The following is a 23094-nucleotide window of genomic DNA, read 5'->3' on the forward strand; positions in this document are numbered from 1 at the left end:
TCTTTGGATGACAAAAAACTGGGCACGGGTGACATGCAGGCTACGTTTTCACGTGTGCAGAACACAGCTGTTCCCAGCTCTAGGATGCTCAGTATCGCAACTGTGGCAAGCACCATCTTTTTGGCAATTGCCCTGATACAGATATAATCCATGTTTGTTCGGTATATAATCATGCGTGCTTATGTCCTGTACACCAGTGCTGAACTGCACCAGTGAAATAGCACAACACAAAGTAGCAGACACAACAGTATGTGGCAACTCTAACAATGTAAGCTTGAGTTGTGAGACAGTGTTGTCCAGAAATTAAGGGTTTTGCGTGTCAAGAAATATAATCACGTGTGCATAATGCCCGAGCGTGAGGAAGGCTTTATCTAAGTTTGTTTCTTCAACACAAATGCACCAACAAACAAATGCAATACATTATTACAATCAGACATTGCAATGATTCTTACACAGTATAACAAAAGGGCTAACGGACACTTTCTGCAGATATAAACGAGAGATAAGTGTACTTAAAAGAGCTAAAAAGCTCCCCGAAATCTCTTTACTCGAGCCGGGTTAATTGGTAGTCCCCGTAAGGAGACCCAGAAAAAGCGTATATAAATCCGAGGTCCGTTACCCTCCTTTATTTACAGAAATACGCACAGGACCAACCTAAATAATTATTTCCAGTGAATTTTTGCAATTCATGATGGCAACCTCCCAAATTGGAAAACCTCACAATTACAGAGACTGGATCCTTGAACCTCTTTTGCTAACCTTAGACATTAAGAACGGTAAAGGTCCTGATGATGCCAAATATTTTCCTTAGGAAGTATGCAGAACTGGTAGCAACTATCAACTAGTACACTACCCAACAAATGGAAAACAGCTAAAGTAATTCCCGTACACAAATCAGGCAGTAAAACTGAGGCTTCCAACTTTCATCTTATCTCGCTAACCTGTACAGCCTGTAAACTTCTTGAACATATAATCATCAAGCACATAACATTCCCTGAACGCAAACAAATTCTTTCACCCTTCCAGCATGGTTTTTGAAAAGGATTCTCTACAATCACTTAGATATTTGAACTACTAATACACGACATACCATTCTGCATTGACAACCACAAACAACTTGACCTCATATTTCTAGATATTTCAAAAGCTTTTGACTGGATATCGAACAAAAGACTTATTCACAAGCTAAGGTACACATTAGGTAATGAAGTAATTGCCAACCGGAAAAAACACTTCCTGACCAACCGATCACAGTTCATAGCTATTAACACTGAGGTCTCAACACCAGTACCCGTCACTTATAGCATTCCCCAAGGGTCTTGTATGGCTCCTATACTCTATCTAACCTTAATTAATAATCTAGCTTCCTACATCAATGCAGACATCAGGCTCTTCGCTAATAGCTGTGTATTATATCAACAATTCCCTCTTTTAAAGACCATTTAACACTTTAGCTTCTAGCAGCTGTCAAAATGGTACTTTGACTGGCAAATGCTACTAAATGTACAAAAGTCAGCTGTATTAAGAACAAGGAAAAGAGAATGTTCACATTTCCAATATAGTATCAACAAAACCAAACTGGATGCAGTCCACAAATACAAATATCTTGGTATATCTTGATGTGATGCTGTCAGAAGACTTTAGGTGCAACTGCCATATAAATAGCATCACATCTTGCGCCCTAAAACGACTACTATTCCTTAAAAGATGCCTACAACAAGCACCATCTGACACAAAATTACTAGTCTACAGCACGTTCAACAGATCCACCCTGGAGCATGCCAACATTAATTAATTCCCGTTTACTAAAGAATGCATTTATAAGCTGGAGTGAAAAGGAAAGCAGTGAGAGTAACAAACTCTCCTATTGAACTACTTAAAAGCACTAACATTCTAACTCTCAAAAGCACAGCCAAATTAGCAAGTTCAAAGTTTATGAACGAGCTAATTCATAAGCAGATTAACATAAGATACTTCAAGGTACATTAGATATGATACAACAAGGACCACAAGACAATCATTCAAACACACTCATTGAAAACCATTTCATACTGACTGTTAAGTTTTCATATTTCCCACGAGCCAAAAGGGAATGGAATAGCATAGATCCACCAATTCTTATCGGTACATCAATTGATAGCTTTGTTTCATTGCTTGTGAATCGCTTACAAGACACATCATTGCAGAAACCGATGTCGTTTATATTATTGCCTCGGAGTTGTGTGCACATTTCTTTTTTTCTTGTTTCAAGATATGCTACACCGCAGATGTAGCATGTCGGACGATTATCTTGTGTGCGCACAGATTCGGATTGCGGGGACCGGTACGAGGTCGAACAAGCTACGTAGGTGGCACTGGAGTCACGGGCGGCCAGCGGTTGAAGACGTGGTTTGGGGGCGAGTATGTTGGCATTTCGGGTGAAAGCGGTGGGCGGCTTGAGATATCGGCGTGGGTCAGCAGAGCGGCCACCATAGGGGGTGGGTTGATATTTGGCAGGATCTCGGCAACCCGCTCCTGGATGACACACTGTAGAGGAGGCAATAGTGATGAAGAATTGGGCCGGCAAGTGACCAAGGACAACTGTCGAGCCACCTCTTCCCGCACAAACTGTTTTATTTGCTGGAGAAGCGCTGGGTGATCCTGAGGAGCACCGGGAAGATCCAGTGTCAATAGTGCTTCATTCGAGGAAATGGTACAGCGCATCATGAGACGCTGTTTGCGGAGCTCGTCATAACTCTGGCACAAAGAAATGATGTCAGAAACTGTTTGGGGGGCTTTGGCGACGAGCATGTGGAATGCGTCCATTTTAATTCCTTTGAGGACATGCTTAATCTTCTGTGCTTCAGTCATAGATGGATTAAGATGTTTACACAGGTCGACAATATCCTCAATATAGCTTGTGAGATTTTCACCTGGCTGCTGGATTCGAGTACCCAACCGTTGTTCGGCGCGAAGTTTCCGAACAGCGGGGCAGTCGAAAACCTCCATGAGGCTAGTTTTGAGTGCTACCTAGATTGATGGTTTCAGAACCACAAGCTGGCAACATCACTTAAATAGAAGATGACGGTTAGCTTAACGTGGTCATCCCACTTATTACAGCACTCACACGCTCGTATGTAGTCAGCCAGTCCTCTACGCCGGTGTCGTCCATGCCGGTGAAGATAGGTGGGTCGCGCTGCCGCACTAGTCCCGAACAGATGACAGCGCTGGGAACAAGCGGGCCAGATTGGGCCGTGGAGTCTCATGATGATAGAGCCGGGCAAGGTGCGACTACGGAGGTCCGGGTTGATAACAGGTGACACCTCCATCTGTAATGAAGTGGTTTAGATGGCTTGCACAGCAATATATTTATCCTACGTAGCAGCTACGAAGGGCAGCATTCACAGCGACAGCTCGAGCTTCGTCCTCTTTGTAATCTTCACAATTTCATTGTCTTCGACGCGCGACGTCTCAGTTTTCCTCTTCTTTCTGCTTTTTCGCTGGTCAAGCATCTCTCTTACACAAGATATATAAATGTTATGAATATGTGTATTTGTAAACCTATTCTCTGCTTTTACACTACTATCCTGTTATGCAAACTGCTACAAGTTACTGTTCATAATAACATGTTGCCAAACCTGACCCGTTACAATGCATTACATGTACCAGACAATCTCTTAGGTGCCCTTCCTGCAATAATTCGAATGGGATTGGCAGTATTTGCAAATAAAAGAAATTAAATATCAAACACGCAAAAAAGCACTTTTTTTCTTATGCGTGAGAACAGCGACGTACAGAACATAAGTACGCATAATTATATGCCGGAAAAAGCTAATATTTCCGCATCACCACAGTTTCTAAAAATAGCAAATAGCGCAGTTGCCCTTGCTTGGCAGTGCACAACCGCGATCCGCACACGTGAAGACTCAGCACGCAAATCATCCGTACATAGTTTGTTTTTATCATCAAAAGAGTGAAAGCGAGGGCGCAAAATTACGTCAGCTGCTGTAACCTCTGCGCTGACAAGCATCCATAAGCTGCTTGCCCTTTAAAGCAGTATTGAGACGCCTGTACTTAGTGAGAATGGCAATTATGGCCGACCATGAAGTGATGCACACACGACCAAACTGAATACCATACAGCTAGTCTGCTAGTTAAGATGATTCCATTTATGCAGGTGGAGGGAAACCAAGACCGAGCAGTGGCAACGGTAGTAATAATGAATGTGACGGCATCCCCTACTTGCAGCCAGATATAGCATCGTATTGTATGGTACAAAAGTAGTTTTTCTCAAATGTAGTTCGAAAACTGACATGTAATATGCAGCTTTCATGCAGAATGCCCAGTACCAAACCTGTGAAGAAAAAGGCTGTCCTTAGTCGAGTGTATATGGCATCTTCCATGCACTGATCACCTGTTGGCCTGTGACCTTTGACCTTGGCATTTGGTATACGAGTGCTGCTTTGATATTTGGCATTCCATACAGCTCAGCAGACCCTTTGAAAACTGTACCTGTTTCACTCCTGTACAGACTAGTGGAACCACATTACCCATCAAGTTCAATGCTAAAACAACTTTTATAGCAAGGGTTGTGACATGGATAGATATCCTTAAGCAGCTAGCATTAAACGAACATAGCACAACCTAGAGACACATTACATAATCGTACGACGCGTGAAGTCCATAAAGACAAAGTGTGGGCTGCGGATGCTGCCACGGCAGAACTGTTCTCGACGCAAATTTGTACGCTCAACTTGTCCCTCAATTTTCGCCTATGAATCAGGGCAGTTATTTTCACTTCTTTTTGTGCTCTGGCAGATTCCACAGGATATACACTTACATATCGCCTTCTATCCACAAAGAGCACAATTGCAAGTTGTCCAGTGGTGGGCTCGGCACACTCAGTATAAATATGAGGGGTCACAGCGCGATTTTTTATTTTCCAGCAATATGGTCAGCCAAATTAAAGAATTAGCAGCAGACAATTTTCTTGAAGAGGAGCACAATCTCCCTACACCGTAGCCCCTACGATCCATGTCGTGTGACACGAGATTAGCAAAAGGTGCAAGCACAAAAGATAAAAACGCAATTTTTTATTACGAACAATAAAATTTCCCTAATAGCAGGTATCAACGAGAAACTAAACTGCTTCACCAGCACCTTGTAACTCTAAAATTGGTACATAATGACTAGCGATCAGGCTTGTCCATTTGATTTCTGTTATCTTGGCTTACGCACAGGATGTTGCTCTTTTGTGTAGGTCAAATTGGAATTATCGCTACTAGTAGTCGTGGACAGACGTTTTGAGGTAGTTTTATGAGTGGGAGGTGAAAAGAAATAGTAGATGAGCTGCTTAGCTTGGTCATAGGCACCAAGGAAGATGAAACCGCCCACTGAAAGAGAGACTACCCTTGGAGTGACGCCACTGAATAGTCTGGAAGAAAAGGAGAATGAAAAGTTTGAATTACAATGCAAAATGTGATATATACGCAAGAGCTGTTACAGCCTTCCAGGCATGCTAGTACACAGGTGAAGCAGATGAAGTTAGGCAAATGAACGTTAGACCTTATGCAAAAAAAGAAAATGCAATTTGGGCAGACTAACCATAAGTCCTCTATTCATCTGCACCAGTCATACCTGGCACAAAAAGTTGGGTTACTGATAAGTAACCATTTAACTTTCACCAATAATGATCCCGGTGAGTTAAAAATTACATTTCATAACCCTTAATTGGCTAGGCACCAATAATGTCTGTTCAAAGTTATGAATTATAACAGTCTCTTCCATGGACAGTCATTACATTTCAAAAAATACTATAAGTCACTGGTCAAGTTAATAAGGAAAATATAGTTCTTGCCTAACTAAAATGATCAACTACTTATTTCTGCATGCATGCACAACCTATGAGATGCATGCAATAAATCAATACCCAAAATGCAGAACTCTTCTACCGTGAGCACTGAAATTTAAGGCAGCTCAGCTGTTGGTGTTTGAAGGCACATCGCTAGAAACAAGCCAAAGCCAGAGAAGCAATTGTAATCACCCTGGTAGCCCCCTTTCATGCCATACAGTCTTGAGAGCAGCATACATGCTTCCAGCTGCTAGATGACTTGTTCGCTGCAGCAAGAGATAAAATGCTAATAAATGCCACAGAATTGGACTAATGGGCAGCGGTTTGACTACCTACTAGGATTACTAGCAAAATTATAACTAGGATTAAACTTTGAAGTTATGTCACGCAATATTTTATAAAGCTGTCTAATGTCCTGTTCATTTCAGCTATGACACAATGTCGATGGTAGCACCTGACGCACAATTAGAAATTATAAAAAAAAAAAGGAAATAATGCTGCACCAAAATTTTTACAAGCAAAACAACTGGTGCCGCAGTTTCCTGCAATTAATGCTAAAAGAAATATGTTTCCGCTAAATACACTAAGCCAGCAATTAAGTGCAACAATTCTAAATTTAAAACCGCGATGCTAATGTTTACTGCTATTCCAAAGTTACACCACATACAATTAAATCAGAGGCACCTGCATTTGCACACACTCCAACACATTTACAAACAAAAACAAAAACGGCAAAAACAATGTGCCGTTGTACACAACGGTTTCTACATTTGCTGCTAGAGTGAGATTTTACTGCAGCCCGTGCCTCACAACGCTATAAAGCTGCTAAAGAATACCATTAAGGCCAGACAAGCTCCCCAGCAAGGCAACCGAGGACTTGACTCAACTCGTCGGGAAGCAGCTGTCCACAGCTGATGTGGCTATACTCTTAGGCCTACCGAGGTGTTGCCGAGAGTTCACACTGACAAGGCATCGACCCTAATCAATATACAATGGACCCCCAGGTCGTTGCTACAGGTCTGTTAGATTTGGCCGCACATGCTAGACGAGTTCTGTAAAGCTCTGCCAGTTCTAAAAAATTGCTGCCTGCTGTGTGCCGCCAACATACGAAACAGCTTGAATTTTCAAACAGCACATCGCAATTAAAACTCATGAACTCCCCCTACTTTTGCCTCACGTGGAAGATGGTGTGAAACGCACCATACTGTTTTACTGAATGCGACATAAGTGTTAATGTACTGCAGGCATGTGCTTGCTTTTTAGACATGGTGTCAAGTACGCAAAGCCATTTTCTTGTCGAACCCTGAAACCATTCTCATTGACTAGTAAGGTAACTTGAGCCTCTTTGCCGTTTACCACAACACACAGGCCATCATACCGTCAGCAGTGGAAGCTGTGCTATTTTGACGCCATTTTGCGGGCGAATTGAACGGACATTGCGACCTCTTTTAAGTACGACAACAAATGCTGAGCTGAGTCCTTTCATGATCGACACTGGCTGTAGTCACAAGTCAATCCCTGGACGTAGAACTTGCGGCCGCAAGCCAACTGTACGGTTTAATATCAAACTACTACAGGGTACAAGGGCTTTCACACGATGCCTAATGGCATCACTCTGCACTTAACCACCCTTGAGGTTCCAAGGAAAATGTGCAATGTGTGAACGGTTGCAAGGAAACAGACTGTAACTACTACAGATGCCACTGAGGTGGACATCTGCAATCGTTTTATCCAAGTGGAACCAATCCAATATGTGTCACAGGAAGCGGTGAGACGAAATTCAAATGTGGACTATGCAAATTAAATCCAGTCTTCCGAGTGCCCGACCAAAAAAAAAAGAAGAGAGAGAGACGTGCAACAGATTCGAAAGACACCATTAGCACCATTAATAGTGAAGAAGTTTTGCTGCCAGAGCTGTCTAATGAGACGAATTATAAAATGGACCAGTTGATTGAGTACACAGTGCAATTCAGCTTATGCTTCAGCACTCAAGACAGCGCATGGTGCTGACACGTTTCCGAAGTACAGAACTGCACAAGCCAGCAGAATGACACAGACCAGCCGACCGCAATAGTGGTGAACGTGGCAAAAATTATACCTCTCACTAACATCGCCCTGTGGAAGGCAAAAAACACAATAGCAATCGACACAACTTGTTCAAAGCCATATACACAACAGGAGACATGGATGGAAAAAACATCGATGTAACAAACAATGCAGCTGCAGAGGACACCAGAATAAAGTCAGGGAAATTAGAACAAAGTTATTATATGAAAAGCTGCACTCTTGGGCATTTCTATAACAAGAACATAGTCATGAGATATAGTATATACGAGTGTTCCTCCATCTTTGATAAAAACTAGAATCGATGAAAATGCCAAGAAAAGCTGCAAATACCCCCAAACGCAGATTAATTTGGGCAGGTAGTGCAACGGTCAGCAGGAAGTCGTCGATGTATAAAGTATCACTAATGCTAGTGTCAGTTGATGCTTGACCGAAAAACTGCAATCAATCTCGGATGGGTTAAACACATTTTCCGCCATATTATGGCACATCTGTACTTATAGGAGAGGTCTTTGATGCTCCATGCACGGCATGGGACATAACTACGAGTTCAATACAGAAATGAAATCCACACTGCTAAATAAAACTGGGTTCGTAATGCTGCCAGCAACCCAAATGCACTGTCCAGATGTGACGTAATGGAAGGGTCCCACCCCACAGGAATTTGAGGCAGAAGTAGATGCAGGCAGCAGCGATGACACTCCCTCCAACTTAGCTTCCGATACGATATAAATGAAAATCTGAAGATGTATCCTTAACACACTGGGATCATGTTCTGCAGGATACATGAGCATATGCCATAATCCCAGATACACTTACTTTAACCATAGCTTCCAATATTTTCCACGCCCGGTCATTCACTCTGATGTGCCAATTCAGGATTATCTAAAAGTTCTAGTTGTGAGCACTGCTTCGTGAGGTGCGAAAAAAACTAAATGTCCCCCGCAATGAAGCGATTTTCCACAATGAGGTGTTAAAATTGCAAGACTCCTGTTCCATGCACTACGCTTCTACCTGCGTGGCAATCTGCACTTGCAAAGTTAGCCATGCGATGTGCACACCTCATTGCAGAGAGGCACCTCACTCATTCATTTATTGCAATGAGCACCTAATTTTCTCGCTCACCGCGAAGTGGCCCTCACAACCATGACTCCCACCTACCCACTTTGACTGCCTAACTCTCAGTGGAAGAGGCAATTAGAACACGTACGAAGAAAATTCGGTCAACTTTCCATGCATAACACTGTCGTAGGGAGCAGCACCATATGGGGGTTATTCTCGCAAGAATGCACCACGGGGGAAGTAGACGCTACAGTCGCCTTCTAGCCCCAACGTGCAGCCCTAGCAGACAGAGCTGTGACCCCTCAACCCGCGGTGTGATGTCGCTACTGCGGCGGGTTCGAGCCAGAGGGGACAGACACCGAGTTACGTACTCTAACAGTCTTTATTATGCTCGAGTGCACGGAAAAAGAATAGCACTGAAGAACAACCGCCGTAGCGAGCGAACGTCCCGCTCGCGTACTAGTGTGAAATAAAACCACCTAATGGGTAAGAGGTAGCCTGCTCATCGGTGCAGCTTCGTGCTCACAGCCCGCGGCGGTAAGTGCGTGTGGCACAGGGAGTAGAGGGTGAAGGCGGCGGTCTCCTCGACGAAAAATGCTACCATGCGCGTGCACGTTCAACCGTCGAAAGACCTCAAGCGAGTTGTGACAGACGCGCTCCTCACCTCTGGTCGGGGACAGGAGGTTTCCCGAGTAGGCTGGAAGGAGAGAAGGAAACCCGCGCGGTGTCGCTGTGGGAGTACCGGGAGGCAGTGGGAGTTGGCCAGTGTGCCCTCTCCTCCACCAACCTCCCTAACAGCATGCATAATCACGGGTGTTAATTACGTGTGGTCGTTATAATGGGTCAGGAGATTGTGAATCCCCACAACCAATACAGGATGAACGTTCTTCTATGGTGGCGCTTGGCACAAGCACCCAATTTTGATCCGTATACCATATTTACTCGCATAATGATCGCACTTTTTTTTTTTAAATACTGACGCAAATTTCGGGGTGCGATCATTACACGGGGTAAATTTTCTACAAAAAATTTTTGAGCACCGAAAATGCAAACAAGTTGCAGGTCAGACGTCTTAGAACATATATCTCGATTACAACCAAAAATAAAAGCTGAGTAAGGCTTACCTTCGCAATAAACACGCACATTAAACATCACATAGAGTGCACAATGCCCATTTATTTTTTTTCGTCGGTACTCTAATCAAAGTCTGAATCCTCGCCATCCTCGCTTTCACTGCTGCACGACTCATCGGAAACGGCAGTGTCGTCGCTGGGAGCATCTTCACAATCCCACAGGAAGTCATCTTCCGTTCCATCCAAAGCGTTAGATATGCCTGTCTTCTTAAAACTCTTAGCCACTACCTCGTCGGGGATACTGCTCCACGCTTCTGTGATCCACGAGCACAGCATCTCCACGGATGGCCTTCTAATCTTTCCGCTCGGCGTCAAAATATGCTGGCCCATCGCCATCCACTCAGCATAAAGTCGTCGAACGTTGTCCTTGAACGGTTTGTTCAAAGACACGTCGAGAGGCTGCAGCAGCGAAGTCAGGCCGCCAGGAATGACTGCAATGTCCGTGCACAGCTCTTTCAGCTTGGCACACACGCTGTCCACAATGTGACCCCTAAAACTGTCCAAAACCAGAAGCGAGGGAAGCAGAAATGCTCCTGGTCTTCTTCCCCAAACAGTCTTGATCCAGTCGACCATCAGGTCTGCAGTCATCCACCCTTTCATCTGTGCCATGGGGAAAGTTTCCCTTCGGAATAGTCCTCCGTTTGAAGATCACGTATGGTGGCAGCTTCCGCCCGTCGGCCGTCACAGCAAGCATGACTGTGCATCGCTGTTTTTCTGCGCCAGACGTCTTCACGAGGACGCTCCGAGCACCCTTCTCGTTCACAGTTGTATTCCGGGGCATATCGAACGTCAGTGGAGTTTGATCGGCGTTTCCAATTTGCGACATGAGGTAACCGCATTTTTCGCGAAGCCTAGTGACGAAGTGATGGAAGTCTATCACTTTGCTTTCATACGTGGCTGGGAGCCGCTGGCACAACGACGTCCGCCGCCTCAGGGAAAGTCCATTCCGTCACATAAAGCGAGTCGTCCAACCGGAGCTAGCGCGGAAATCCTTTGCGGCGATTCCCAGCTTCCTGGCAATTGTGCGCGCCTGCGTCTGTATCATTTCTAATGACACTGCACAACCATCCTTGCGCAGGTCCCTCACGTATTCTAGGACCGCCTCCTCAACACGAGGGAACTTGCCCGTTTTGGGCCCACGAAAAGCCCGCCGTGTCTTGTTCGTAGCCATCAGCTTCTCGCGCTGCTTCTTCCAGTAGCGTATCCTCATTTCGTCCACGCCGAAATGCCTACCAGCAGCGCGGTTGCCATGCTCCAGTGCATAGTCGACAGCCTTGAGTTTGAACGCGGCGGTGTAACTGGCATACCGCCCCATGGTGAAATGGCGTAAACTCGCACAAAAACACAAAGCACACTACGACGCTGCCGAATTGCAAAATGGCGAACGCCGCAAAGCATGGAATCACGGGAACTCCAACGTTACTAGACTAGGTTGGGAACTCGTCGGAATGCATTCGCTGCGGGATGACTGCAGATCAACCACCAGGCGGCTCCATGTTCGGGGTGCGATCATTACGCGGGGAATTTAAAAAATGGAATTTTGACCTCAAAATTCAGGGGTGCGATCATTACGCGAGTGCGATCATTATGCGAGTAAATACGGTACATTGTTCTAGTACTATGAATGACTTTATCAAGCTGGAGGCACATCCCTTTACAGCCCTGTGCTTCAAATTCAGTCTTAGGAGCGCTGGAGAACAATACCTTCTCCCCCCCGCGATGCATAGCCGCTAGTGTAGCAACAAAGAAAGCACTTCTTGTTCTCACTGAGCGCATAATTATGCTCTTCATGCATTAGCCAAATGCACAAAACATGCAAGACAGTGAATCAAGGTACTAATTTGCAGTTGCAGTTTGAATATTGCAAATCTGTCCTGCATATCACTACATATAACCGTGTCCGTGACCTGCCAATTATGCAACGAGGATAGTTCTTGGCAAAATAAAGTTACTAAAAAATTCTTTTTCCAATCACTGGAGTCTCCTGCAGTGCCGTCTGCATCGCTTCTCGAGCAGACGACGTGCGTCTCAGTGTTAATTTGGGCAGTAAGAACCAGCACGAAAGCACTTACTTGCTTAGAATTAGGCGTTTAACGAAGCAAGAGTGATAAATTTCAGTGTTGTAGTGTGTTATTGATGACACAGGTCTTTAAATTTCAGTGCGCCTGCCGTTTCTCTGCACGAATGCCAGCGGAATCTGGCGGAAGTCTAGCCCTGTGAACAACGTGCTAGTGCACGCTAGAGTTGCCACCTCGTAGCAGCGTGGGCGCACGGACCCAGCACTATTCTTTATTCTGCCATTTCCTTGAACGCAATGGTCTGCACCTTTCGATCCTGGCGCCCATGACGGGGCATAGATAATATAAGAGGCTGTGAGTTAACACAATGAGTGGTTTCTCAACAATCGCACCATAAATATAAGAGTAAGCGAATATCAGCCAACTTCCGACTGCATCCTTCCACAACTACAGGTACATAGAAAACAAGCTGAGATACAGGCTACTCCGCACCCTGAGGAATTTAAGCGATCTGGGTCAAACAACTAAACACTCAGGCATGCCATCACAAAACGCAACTGGCCTTCTTATGGGTTGGACAGACTGGTGCAGTAATCTGGTCACAAGAAAGAACCGAGCACTCCTGACGATTCACAAAGCCACGGAAAAAGCGCTCCAGAACACTGAAGGAGTTTGCAGAACAAGCACCTGCCCCATTTCATTTGAAAACACACCCAGTCTCCTGCCTTGCCACAGACATAGCACGTGGTCGACAAAAGAGGAATATCTTCGGTTGCCACATATCTGCCTTTGGTGCTACTGAACAACAAAGAGCTAATGTTTATTCCAGTCTGGAAGGTAACAACCTCCATGACCTCCTCTAGCTTACTGAAAGCCTTATCTTGCTGCACCAATGCAAGTGTTCAAAGAAAAAAAAGAAAAAAAAAAGGAAATTGGTTGATAGCACTGTTTATATATTTTAACATAACTGCACAGCAGTAATTCAAGGCAAAAGCGAAGCAAGCTGCAAACCGATTTTATGCAACCTCCTCAAGAAGAAAATGCTTGCCAATTTAAACCGTCCAGGACTGAACAGTGGGCCATGAAATCAACACTTATAGAGCACTTAGTAAGGATTTTGCCCAATTAACAGCTCAGCATCATAATGGCCAACTCACAGACTCAAGCTTTAGCAAAATAATGCCTTGGAAACCCAAAAGCTGTTTTTACAGACAGCACTATTGCAAGACTCTTAAAACAAAGCAAAACAGAGAAACATTTTTCACTAATGCGGTCCTCCTTTTGCGCCCACGTGCAATACTGCAAGTGTGCTGTCTGCTTGGTCAAAAGGTCACTTCCGATAGTATTGATAGCTGATTGACAGTACTGATGACTGACAGTTATAATAAAGCCAGCCTTAACAAGCGTCCTCAATGCCAAGGCTGCAATGACAGGGGATTAAAGTGCCACAGCAAAAAGATGCTGTAGCCAGCCACACTACAAAAATGACCGCAACAATATCAAGTCAAAGGGACTTGACATCCTTTGATAAAAAATATGGCAGAGGTTCACATGCAACGATGGAAAATCAGACCCACCTCGGCCAATATGATTCTTGTTTTGGCGACATCAAGGGGAGTGGTAAGTCCTCCTGCTATGCCACCTGGAAGATTAAAGCACCGCCGTCACAACTGTGCGTCGCCTTCAAGAGTGGTCACAAGGGCTTGCAGAAGCTGAGCAGACAAAACTTTTTTCGCGCAGCTGCTTCTTGAGCTAATATGTGCAGAAGTAAATAAAAGACCATTGACTCCACTGACATTAAAAGTGTGACAGGTGACATGCGTGTGCACGTTAGAAAGAGAAAAAGAAAATGAAAAGCAAACGAGAAAGAAATGAATGTTATACTTTCACCTTGTACATGCTAAGTGAAACAAGACGTTAAAGAGGGAGCTTTAATGTGCGCAAAATGCTCTTTTTAACTTTAACACACAGTTCCCAGAAAAGTGAGCCATTATTTTACACAGTCTGTGAACCCTGTGAAAGAGAAATTCCTCCATTCTATTTTCTTAGTACCTGTCACCTGTCACATGTTGTCATGTTCCTGAAAGAATAGAACCAGTACTATGCTACCCTATGGGAAACATTGCACTTTGCATAATGAACTTGTTTTTAGGACATGAACATGAATCATGCAACAGAACTTCTTATATATATATATATGCCTGACAATGTCCCTTAATATGACTTTCTGGCTACAGCAAGAAATTTCAGAAAATTTGCACAATGGAAAGCAGGCCGTGAGATGCAATTTCAAGAGGCAATTTTGCATTCAACCACTGCTTTACAAGAGCTCAAATTTTAAAAAAAGTTACAGTACTTCAAACACTCTAGCCTTTCCTTGACAATAAGTAGGAATAGAACATATATATTGACGTGAAAGTGTGAAAGTGAAGATTCGAGATTTGTATCACTAAACTTGTTGTCATGCCTTTTCATTTCACTTTCATTGTTTCTATTTTGGAATACATAACCATCCTGCCTAATTAGTACATGCTAGCCTCGAGTGACAGGCTTCTGATAAACTATCAAGTTTCATTGCTGTCATTATTATAAGCACGGCCTTTAATTTCCATGCAAAGCCCAATTTCTGCAAGAAAATGCACTCCCTAGCTCCTAAGAATATATACTTCTGAGTGCAAAAAGCTTAAGACATTGCACAGAACTTCGTCCTTGTGCTGTGCTTACTCCAGGAAAACATTTTCGATCAACTGGTGATCCTAAAGCCTGTTTTAATGTTTGTCATCGGTCACTTGGAGTAATATGTGGACAAGTTCCGTGTTATTGATTTCCTACTCCAATATACTTGTGCATTTTAAATGGCCAGTGATGTTGAACGAGTGCTTTCACAATGCATGAAGACAGGAGCACCTTGCATGGACACTGAAGTGCTACATAGGAGATTGGTAAATGTACACAACCAAATACTTGTTATATATAATAATATAATTAAAGACTGGACATCTTGGTTTAAACAAAAAAAGAAGGATATTGAGGAATGCAGAATACTATTCTATAAGTTGAGTTTGGTCTTTGCTCTGGTCTGGCTTTGCTATTCTACAGCCAGCAAGCTATTTAGTGAGTTTACATTCAATCAAAGGAGAAAACAAAGCGAGTAAGCCATGGGTGCTGGTGAGACTGACTAGCGTTGGATTAAGTAGCATTCGTGGGTTTTGAAGTACTGCTCCATTACCTTGACCTGGCTAACCTCATTGCCAAATGCCATCTTAGGGTAGCTGCTCGATCAACCCCACAAGGGATATATTTTTTAACAAAATTTGAGCCGATGCAGTACGAGTACCCAAAACCACCATCTGTCGTCGTAGCAAAAATTTGTGTTGGACAAGCCCTACCAGCCGCAAACCAGAGAGAGAGTGCCATGAACCGAAGTCAAGCCAACTTGTATAAATACCCCTGTCACACGGACAGTTTCGATCCTCATTGAACTTGATCTGCATTCAATGCAATGCAGATCGAGGTTGTCACACGGCAACTTTCAAGTGCAATCAAGCTCGAGCCTGCTTGACTCGAAGCTACTTCCTCAATCGCTCTTGAGATTTCAAGCCCACTCGAAAGTGGTCATCGACACCCTTGTCATCAGAGAGCTCTAAAATTTGAAAACGAATGAATAACATATCAATGTATTAAAAGTAATGATAGAACATTTTTAGAACATTGCTCGAACATCTGTAGAGCATTAAGCTTGTGAGCTAATTTTACAATCTCAACACCACAGTCCCCCGCCAGTGCAAGCAAATATGGCGCCCTCTTCGACTGCATCGGCGCGGAAACAGTGCAGCAAAGGACAAGCTGCAGCACTCGACTACTGGGAAAATAGATTTGGTGACCTGAGGCGCCAAAAGCGAACTGCTGCTGTGTACACTGAAATCGTGCAATCATTACCCCAATCTCAAGTTTCCTTTTGAGGTTCATTGCGACTGATGGCAGACGACAGACCACGTAGGAAATTTCTGAATGATCATACAAAACGGCCATGTAACATTGGATGCTTCAATCTTTCTTGAAAGCCTCAATGCAGATCTTGTTCAGTGAGGACTGGAAGTGTTCGTGTGGCAGAGGTATAAGTCCCCTAAAAATAAATGTGCTTTGCCCACCCCGATTATTAAGTAGCAGTTTCAATGCTGTCATCCTATGGACACCATGATATCCTGCCCACATGTTCAATTTGCAGCAATAACCGATCAATACCATGGCAACCTACTTTTAGAAATTAGACAACTTCCATTTTTGTACAACACTCACACTTTAACTTCAGTCCCTTTATTTGATGGCTATAGCATTTCCTTATGCAAGCAGAGCTCTAAGTGCTTTACCACTACCGTATAAACGCGTGTAAGGGCCGCACCCGTGTATGGGCCGCACCCTGTTTTTCTGAAGGAAATATTTAAAAAAAAAATATCCTTGTAAGGGCCGCACCCAAACTTTCCACGACCCACGCGGGAATAGCCCTCGCAATGCATGCGCACAGGAGCTTTCACGTGCTGCCTACAGATGACGCCCGAGGCCGCGGGTCATCATCATCGTCAACTTTTTCTCCCTCGCGACCACTATCCATATCGGCATCAGTATCACCAGCTCCATTTTATTGTGGCTGTCAAGGGCACGCGAGTTGTAGCGTGGCAGTTTGTTCTAGTTGTGGCTTTCGTGCGCTGTCTGCTTTTGTTCATGAACTTGCGCCCAGCGTAGCAACTTCAGCACGATGGGCAAGTACCTGAATAGCTACACAGCCGGCTTTAAACTGAAAGTAGTGGAGTTTGCTCTTGAACACGGCAAGCGTGCGGCGGGCAGAAAATTTGACGTGGACGAGAAGTGCGTCCGACGATGGTGCCTACAAAAAGATGCACTGAAGAACTCAAGTTGCAAAAAGCGCGCCTTCCGAGGCAAACCGTGCAAGTTTCCGGGACTGGAGAACGAGCTGCTCTGCTACGCCATGGAAGTGCGGAACAACGGCTACGCGTTAACCACGGACATGTTGCGGGTGAAAGCGCAAGCCTTGGCGCGTGCGAAAGGCATACCGCGCGACGACTTCAAAGCTAGTGCAGGCTGGATGCGAAGATTTTTAAAGAGGAAGGGCCTGTCCCTTCGGCGAAGGACCACGCTGTGCCAGCGGCTGCCGCAGGACTATACTGACAAGGTGCTCAGCTTTCAAAAATATGTAATCGGTCTGCGCCACGAGCACAACTACATATTGTCACAGATAGCGAACGCCGATCAGACCCCCGTGTGGTACGACTCTCCCGAGAACTGCACAGTTGACGTGAAAGGGACGAAGAGTGTCGTCGTGCGGACAACCGGCGCGGAGCGCCAACGGTGCACAGTTATGCTGTGCGTCACCGCGGACGGGCGAAAGCTGCCCCCTTATGTTGTGTTAAAAAGGAAAAGGGTTCCTAAAGATGCTTTCCCCAAGGGAGTAGTAGTTCGAGCCCAAGAAAAGGGCTGGATGGACGATGAGCTTGTGCTCGACTGGGTTAAAAGCGTATGGCAAAATCGCCCAGGCGCCATGTTGGCCAAACGGTCGCTCCTGGTCTTGGACAGCTTCCGCGGTCACTTGACGGATAGGGTTAAAGAACGCCTGCGCAGTATCGGCACAGACATGGCCGTGATTCCGGGTGGCCTCACCGGAATGCTGCAACCGCTGGATGTGAGCATTAATCGCCCTTTTAAGGTAGAATTCCGAAGACAGTACAGAGAGTGGATGGCAAGCGACGATCACGAAGAGACGCCGACCGGACGACTCAAAAGGGCACCGCTCGCAACTGTGCTTGGGTGGATTGTGTCCGCATGGAACTCCGTGTCTGCGGACATTGTATCCCGCAGTTTTAAGGTGACCGGAATATCCAACAGTTTAGATGGGACTGAAGACGATTTCTTGTGGAATGACCATGCATCAGAGCACAGCAACAGCTCGGAGTCGGAAGACTCCACGAGTGAAGATTGAGCCTAGAATAAATGCCGTACTGCTCGTTCCCTGATTGGTGTGTTTTTAGTAGAAAAAAAAAATTTTTTTTCGTATATTCCGTGCAAGGGCCGCACCCCGAAAATTGGCCCTCGAGTCTGGAAAAAAAAGTGCGGCCCTTACACGCGTTTATACGGTAATTAATGGTTGGTTTGTGGGGTTTAACGTCCCAAAGCAACTCAGGCTATGAGAGACGCCGTAGTGGAGGACTCCAGAAATTTCGACCACCTGGGGTTCTTTAACGTGCACTGACATCGCACAGCACACGGGCGCCTTGCTTTTCGCCTCCATCGAAAAGCTGCCGCCGAGGCCGAGATTCGATCCCGCGCCCTTGGGAACAGTAGTCGAGCGCCGTAACCACTGCGCCACCCCGGCGGGGTACCACTAATTAATCACCGCTACACATTATGTACTGGTAAGGTGAGTGCACAGGCATCAGTAATTGGCTATGATGTTGGATATGAGAGACGCTGCGGAGCTGTGGAAATTTGGCCACCTGAGGCTCTTTAACTTGCACTGTTAAAGTTTTATCGAAACCTACATGTTCATGTTTGTTTCATATAACGAGCAAAAATTAGACAAATGAGAATTAACAGAGCAACGTCCCACGCAAAAACACAAGACTAGCAGTAAGTCAACCAGAGACAAAAAATATCCAAGAAAAGCTAACTCTTAGAGGTTTCTGCAGACTAACCAGAAAAAAAAAGAAAAGCTTAAAAATGAAGGGCTTTAAATTTAGGTTCCTTCATATCAGCTACAGGAATAAACGATTGCAGGCAAATGTTGGCAAGGCACACAAGAGCGAAGGATTATTTGTTGAATATTCCGGGTGCCGCCTCCGCTACTGTAGCGTTCACGGCACGACATTTGGGCCATCCCACTTACAACGGGGGAGGGACGTACACGGACTGGAACCATTCATTTTTCACCGCGGGGTACAGCTGTGTGCGCGTGTGTTGTGTTGTAGTCGGTGGGTGGCGCGAGAGAGAGACGCTCGTGCGCGTGTTCCCTTCAAGAGACACTCAACGTTTCGGAGCTGTGCGGTGTATAGTTTCATGGAGACGCCGCTCTCCGAGCAGTGTCCACAGTGAGTGCAGTGGATAATTAAAATTTCATGTTGTGGTTGTTTAAAAGTTTCTCCCCAACGTCATGGAATAACGAACATATTTTTTGGTGCCGAAACCCGGGAGTAAGCGAAAAACAACGGCAACTTGAAATCAGCGTTCCAACTGCAACGGACGACAGCGATGGAGCGTCTCCAAACGAAGAGAGAAGTTACGCGAGCCGAACTGAACCGACTCAACGAGGAGCTTGAGCGACTAACGACGGCGGATGACTTCGGCCCCCAGCAACGAGACCTCCTCGCGGAAATATCAGATGAGTTGGACATTGTTTCGAGAGATTTGAAACAGTTAGATGCCCTGATTGAGCCGCATGTGCGTGACGAAGGCCTCGCGGAAGAATATAAAGGCGTTCGTCAGTGCCAAGCTCTCATGACACGAATGCGGACAAAGCTTCGGCGTTGCAGTGAAACGAATTCTAACGGTGCAACAAGCACATTGAATGCAGAAGAAACCGCGTCCAGATTACCTGCTGCCCGTTCGGGACAACTGAGGTTGCCTAAGCTGGAGCTTCAGAAATTCAGCGGCAACAAGCTCGACTGGCAACCGTTCTGGCAACAATTCCGGCAAGCAGTTCACGAGAATAACGGCTTGACCAGCATAGAAAAGTTCTTGTACCTGCGGACAGCGTTGACAGGAAAGGCGGCGGCAGCTTTGACCGGCGTCCAAGCGACGGAGAAGAATTACGACTACGCTGTAAAGACACTTCAAGAGCGTTTCGGGCGTCAGGACGTGCTCGTGCAAGAACACCTTACGCAGCTGTTAAACCTTCCCCAGGTTAGAGCTCTCCGTGACGTGAACGCGCTGCGACGCCTCCACGATCATGTTCAGCGAAACATCGCAGGACTTGAAACTTTAGGTGTCAAATCGGACAGCTATGGTGCGATGCTGTGCGCGGCTTTGTTTCGGGTATTGCCGGCCGAATGGGCTGTTGAGTACCATAAGGCCCACAGTGCAGTCAAGGACGTGCTCGACAGTTCGAGTCTCCAAGCCATTCTGCAATCAGTTCGCCTGGAAGTGGAGAGCAGGGAAAAGGCGCACGGAGGAAGCACGAACGCTCCTCAGCAAACGCGACCGGACCACGCCAGTGAACGGCGTCCCAACAGCGTCTACGGCAAAGGCTCAGCGGCCAGCCTCCAGGTGGGTGCCAAATCGAGCAAGGAAAGATGCCCTTTCTGCGCTTCGGAGAGGCACGAGGTGGCAGATTGCAATGCTCCTATATCAATTGATGAGAAGAAAAGAAAATTGCGAAAGGAAGGGAGGTGCTACCGATGCGCGAAGAAAGGGCACATGACGAAAGGGTGTAAGAACTGGACACTACGTTGCGCGAAGTGTGGCCGACGACACATCACCTCGCTTTGTGATCCACCGGCACCGAACGCCGAGGGCGAGACCGCTACTGGGTTGCACTCAACAGCGTCTCTTAGCAACAGCAATAAAAACGCCATGCTGCTGCAGACGGCGCAGGTGTGGGTCAACGGAACGAAAAGAAAACGCCTCGCTCGCTGTCTGTTTGACGGAGGCAGTCAACGATCGTTTATAACAGAGAAGCTCTCGCGAATACTGGATCTTGAGGTGATCGGTGAAGAGGAAGTGACCATTTACCCTTTCGGCGGCTCGACCAACGTTATAAAGAAAAAACGACGCCGAGTGAAGCTCCGGCTACGAAGCCAGTACGACCGCAAGGAGCACAGCATCGAAGCCCTCGAAATTGAAGAAATCTGCTCCGACCAACTGCTGCTTCCAGAAAACGCTGTTGAGATGAGTCAGGTGGCTGATTTGAAATTAGCGGATGTTACCATCTCACCAACTCGCCTCTTCACACAAGGCATCGAAGTTCTAATAGGCTCTGATTATTACTGGACTTTTGTGCACGCAAAAGTAAAGAAAGTGCAAGGGCCCTTGGTTGCGCTTAAGACTGACTTCGGCTGGACTTTGCAAGGACCGATACCACTGTCTGCTTCAGGTGTGTCGTGTTCCACCATTGCCGTTCTGCGCACCAGCGTCTGTGACATGGACGCCAACCTGTCAGACGAACTTCGAACGTTCTGGGAGCTGGAGAGCCTCGGTATCTCCTCAAGCAGCTGCCTACTTGGAAGCGAGGAGCAGCAGGTGAGAGAAGACTTCACTCGTTCTCTGACTTTGACCGATGGGCGATACGAGGCGAGCCTCCCGTGGAAGGCACTTGACCAGGGGCTAGCCAGCAACGAAGTTGTAGCAAGAGAACGCCTGGCCAAGTTGATGCGGCGTCTGAGACTCAACAAGAGCAGGCTAATGGTCTATGATGCAGCCATCCGTGACTACCTAGATAAAGGTTTTGCTGAAAAGGTTCCAGCCGACGAAATCGACAGCACCTTGTCTCGAGTGTATTATATGCCTCATCGTGCTGTTTTCCGTTCCGAAAGCTCTACCACCAAAGTTCGCATAGTGTTCGATGCATCTTCGAAAGCACAAGGCTGCTTGTCACTCAACGATGCCCTCAGCACCGGCCCGAACCTAAACCCAGACCTGCTGCGGCTTATTCTGAATTTTAGATGCCACAAAATTGAATTGACCGCCGACATGGAGAAGGCATCCCTTCAGATTGGCGTCAGAAGTGAGGACAGCGACGCACTGCGATTACTCTGTGATTCACCGGCGTTATGTGAGGGTTCATCAGAGGGTGATACAGAGGTCTGGCGCATGACAAGAGTGCCTTTTAGCGCCACAAGTAGTCTCTTTATGTTGGCTGCCACCATACATCATCTGGCTAACGTCTTTCAGGACCTCTCTCACTCCGCACAAATCTTAGGCAGCTGCCGCTACATCGACGATTTGATAACCGGAGTCAGCTACACGGAAGAGGCGTCGAAACTTAATGAGGAGGCACAGCAAATAATGAGCTCAGCAGGAATGAAACTGCGAAAGCGGAGTTCCAACAACGAACTCCTACAACGGTTCAATGCTGACGGCGTTGGAAATGCCTGCGCTGACACTGCGACGACGATTTCAGCCATGGCAAGTGTGTTGAGGCTCGAGTCGGACAGAGGAAACGACGAGCTGAAGTATTCCCTGAAAACGGCGCTGGAGCTTCTTACTGTCAACAGGAACACTAAACTCTTCGTGCTCCAAGTCTCAGCGAGAATCTTCGATCCCCTCGGTCTGCTGAGCCCAGTAACAATCGCAGCACAAGCACCTCTTCCGGTGATAAAATTTAAGCGCTTCAGCAAACTGAATCGCCTACAACGAGTCACAGCCTGGATGCGACGCTTTGTTCGCAACTGTGATCGAAAAAAGGATCGACTTGAGGGCCTGCTCTGCGCATTCGAAATCCAACAGGCGCAGAAATGGTCGCATCACGGAGGCGTTTACTGGGCCAGATGAAAGAACGCGATCCTGTATGATTGGTTTACCAGGTTGTACTTTTGTACCCGTTGGAAGACAGAAATTAATGAGCTAGCGCTCATTCGGCGGGGAGGATGTTGAATATTCCGGGTGCCGCCTCCGCTACTGTAGCGTTCACGGCACGACATTTGGGCCATCCCACTTACAACGGGGGAGGGACGTACACGGACTGGAACCATTCATTTTTCACCGCGGGGTACAGCTGTGTGCGCGTGTGTTGTGTTGTAGTCGGTGGGTGGCGCGAGAGAGAGACGCTCGTGCGCGTGTTCCCTTCAAGAGACACTCAACGTTTCGGAGCTGTGCGGTGTATAGTTTCATGGAGACGCCGCTCTCCGAGCAGTGTCCACAGTGAGTGCAGTGGATAATTAAAATTTCATGTTGTGGTTGTTTAAAAGTTTCTCCCCAACGTCATGGAATAACGAACATTATTTACTAGGAAAAAAGCCAGCCACAAAAAAAAGCTAAAATT

The 23094-nt window shown here is 46.2% G+C and overlaps 1 protein-coding gene across 3 annotated transcripts in view; it reads right to left on the reverse strand.

Annotated features, from left to right (window-relative positions):
* Nucleotides 1-2394: 2394 nt before the first annotated feature.
* Nucleotides 2395-23094, reverse strand: part of LOC146208318 (mitochondrial S-adenosylmethionine carrier protein-like) — a 28038-nt gene continuing 7338 nt past the window's right edge. The window contains exons 7-10 of one of the 3 annotated variants that reach the window (XM_084592727.1): nucleotides 13685-13749; nucleotides 6023-6096; nucleotides 3107-5413; nucleotides 2395-2526 (exon numbers count right to left, since the gene is read on the reverse strand). In XM_084592727.1, the coding sequence (XP_084448853.1) occupies nucleotides 5200-5413; nucleotides 6023-6096; nucleotides 13685-13749 (353 nt within the window). In that variant the 3' untranslated portion in view covers nucleotides 2395-2526; nucleotides 3107-5199. Of the gene's footprint in view, nucleotides 2527-2598; nucleotides 2737-3106; nucleotides 5414-6022; nucleotides 6097-9420; nucleotides 9748-13684; nucleotides 13750-23094 lie in introns of those variants that run through there. The other 2 variants (XM_084592719.1, XM_084592712.1) reach the window with 2 other exon arrangements.

Source organism: Amblyomma maculatum, chromosome 1 (genome assembly GCF_055883805.1).
Source record: "Amblyomma maculatum isolate TAMU_Amacu chromosome 1, ASM5588380v1, whole genome shotgun sequence".
NCBI lineage: Eukaryota > Metazoa > Arthropoda > Arachnida > Ixodida > Ixodidae > Amblyomma > Amblyomma maculatum.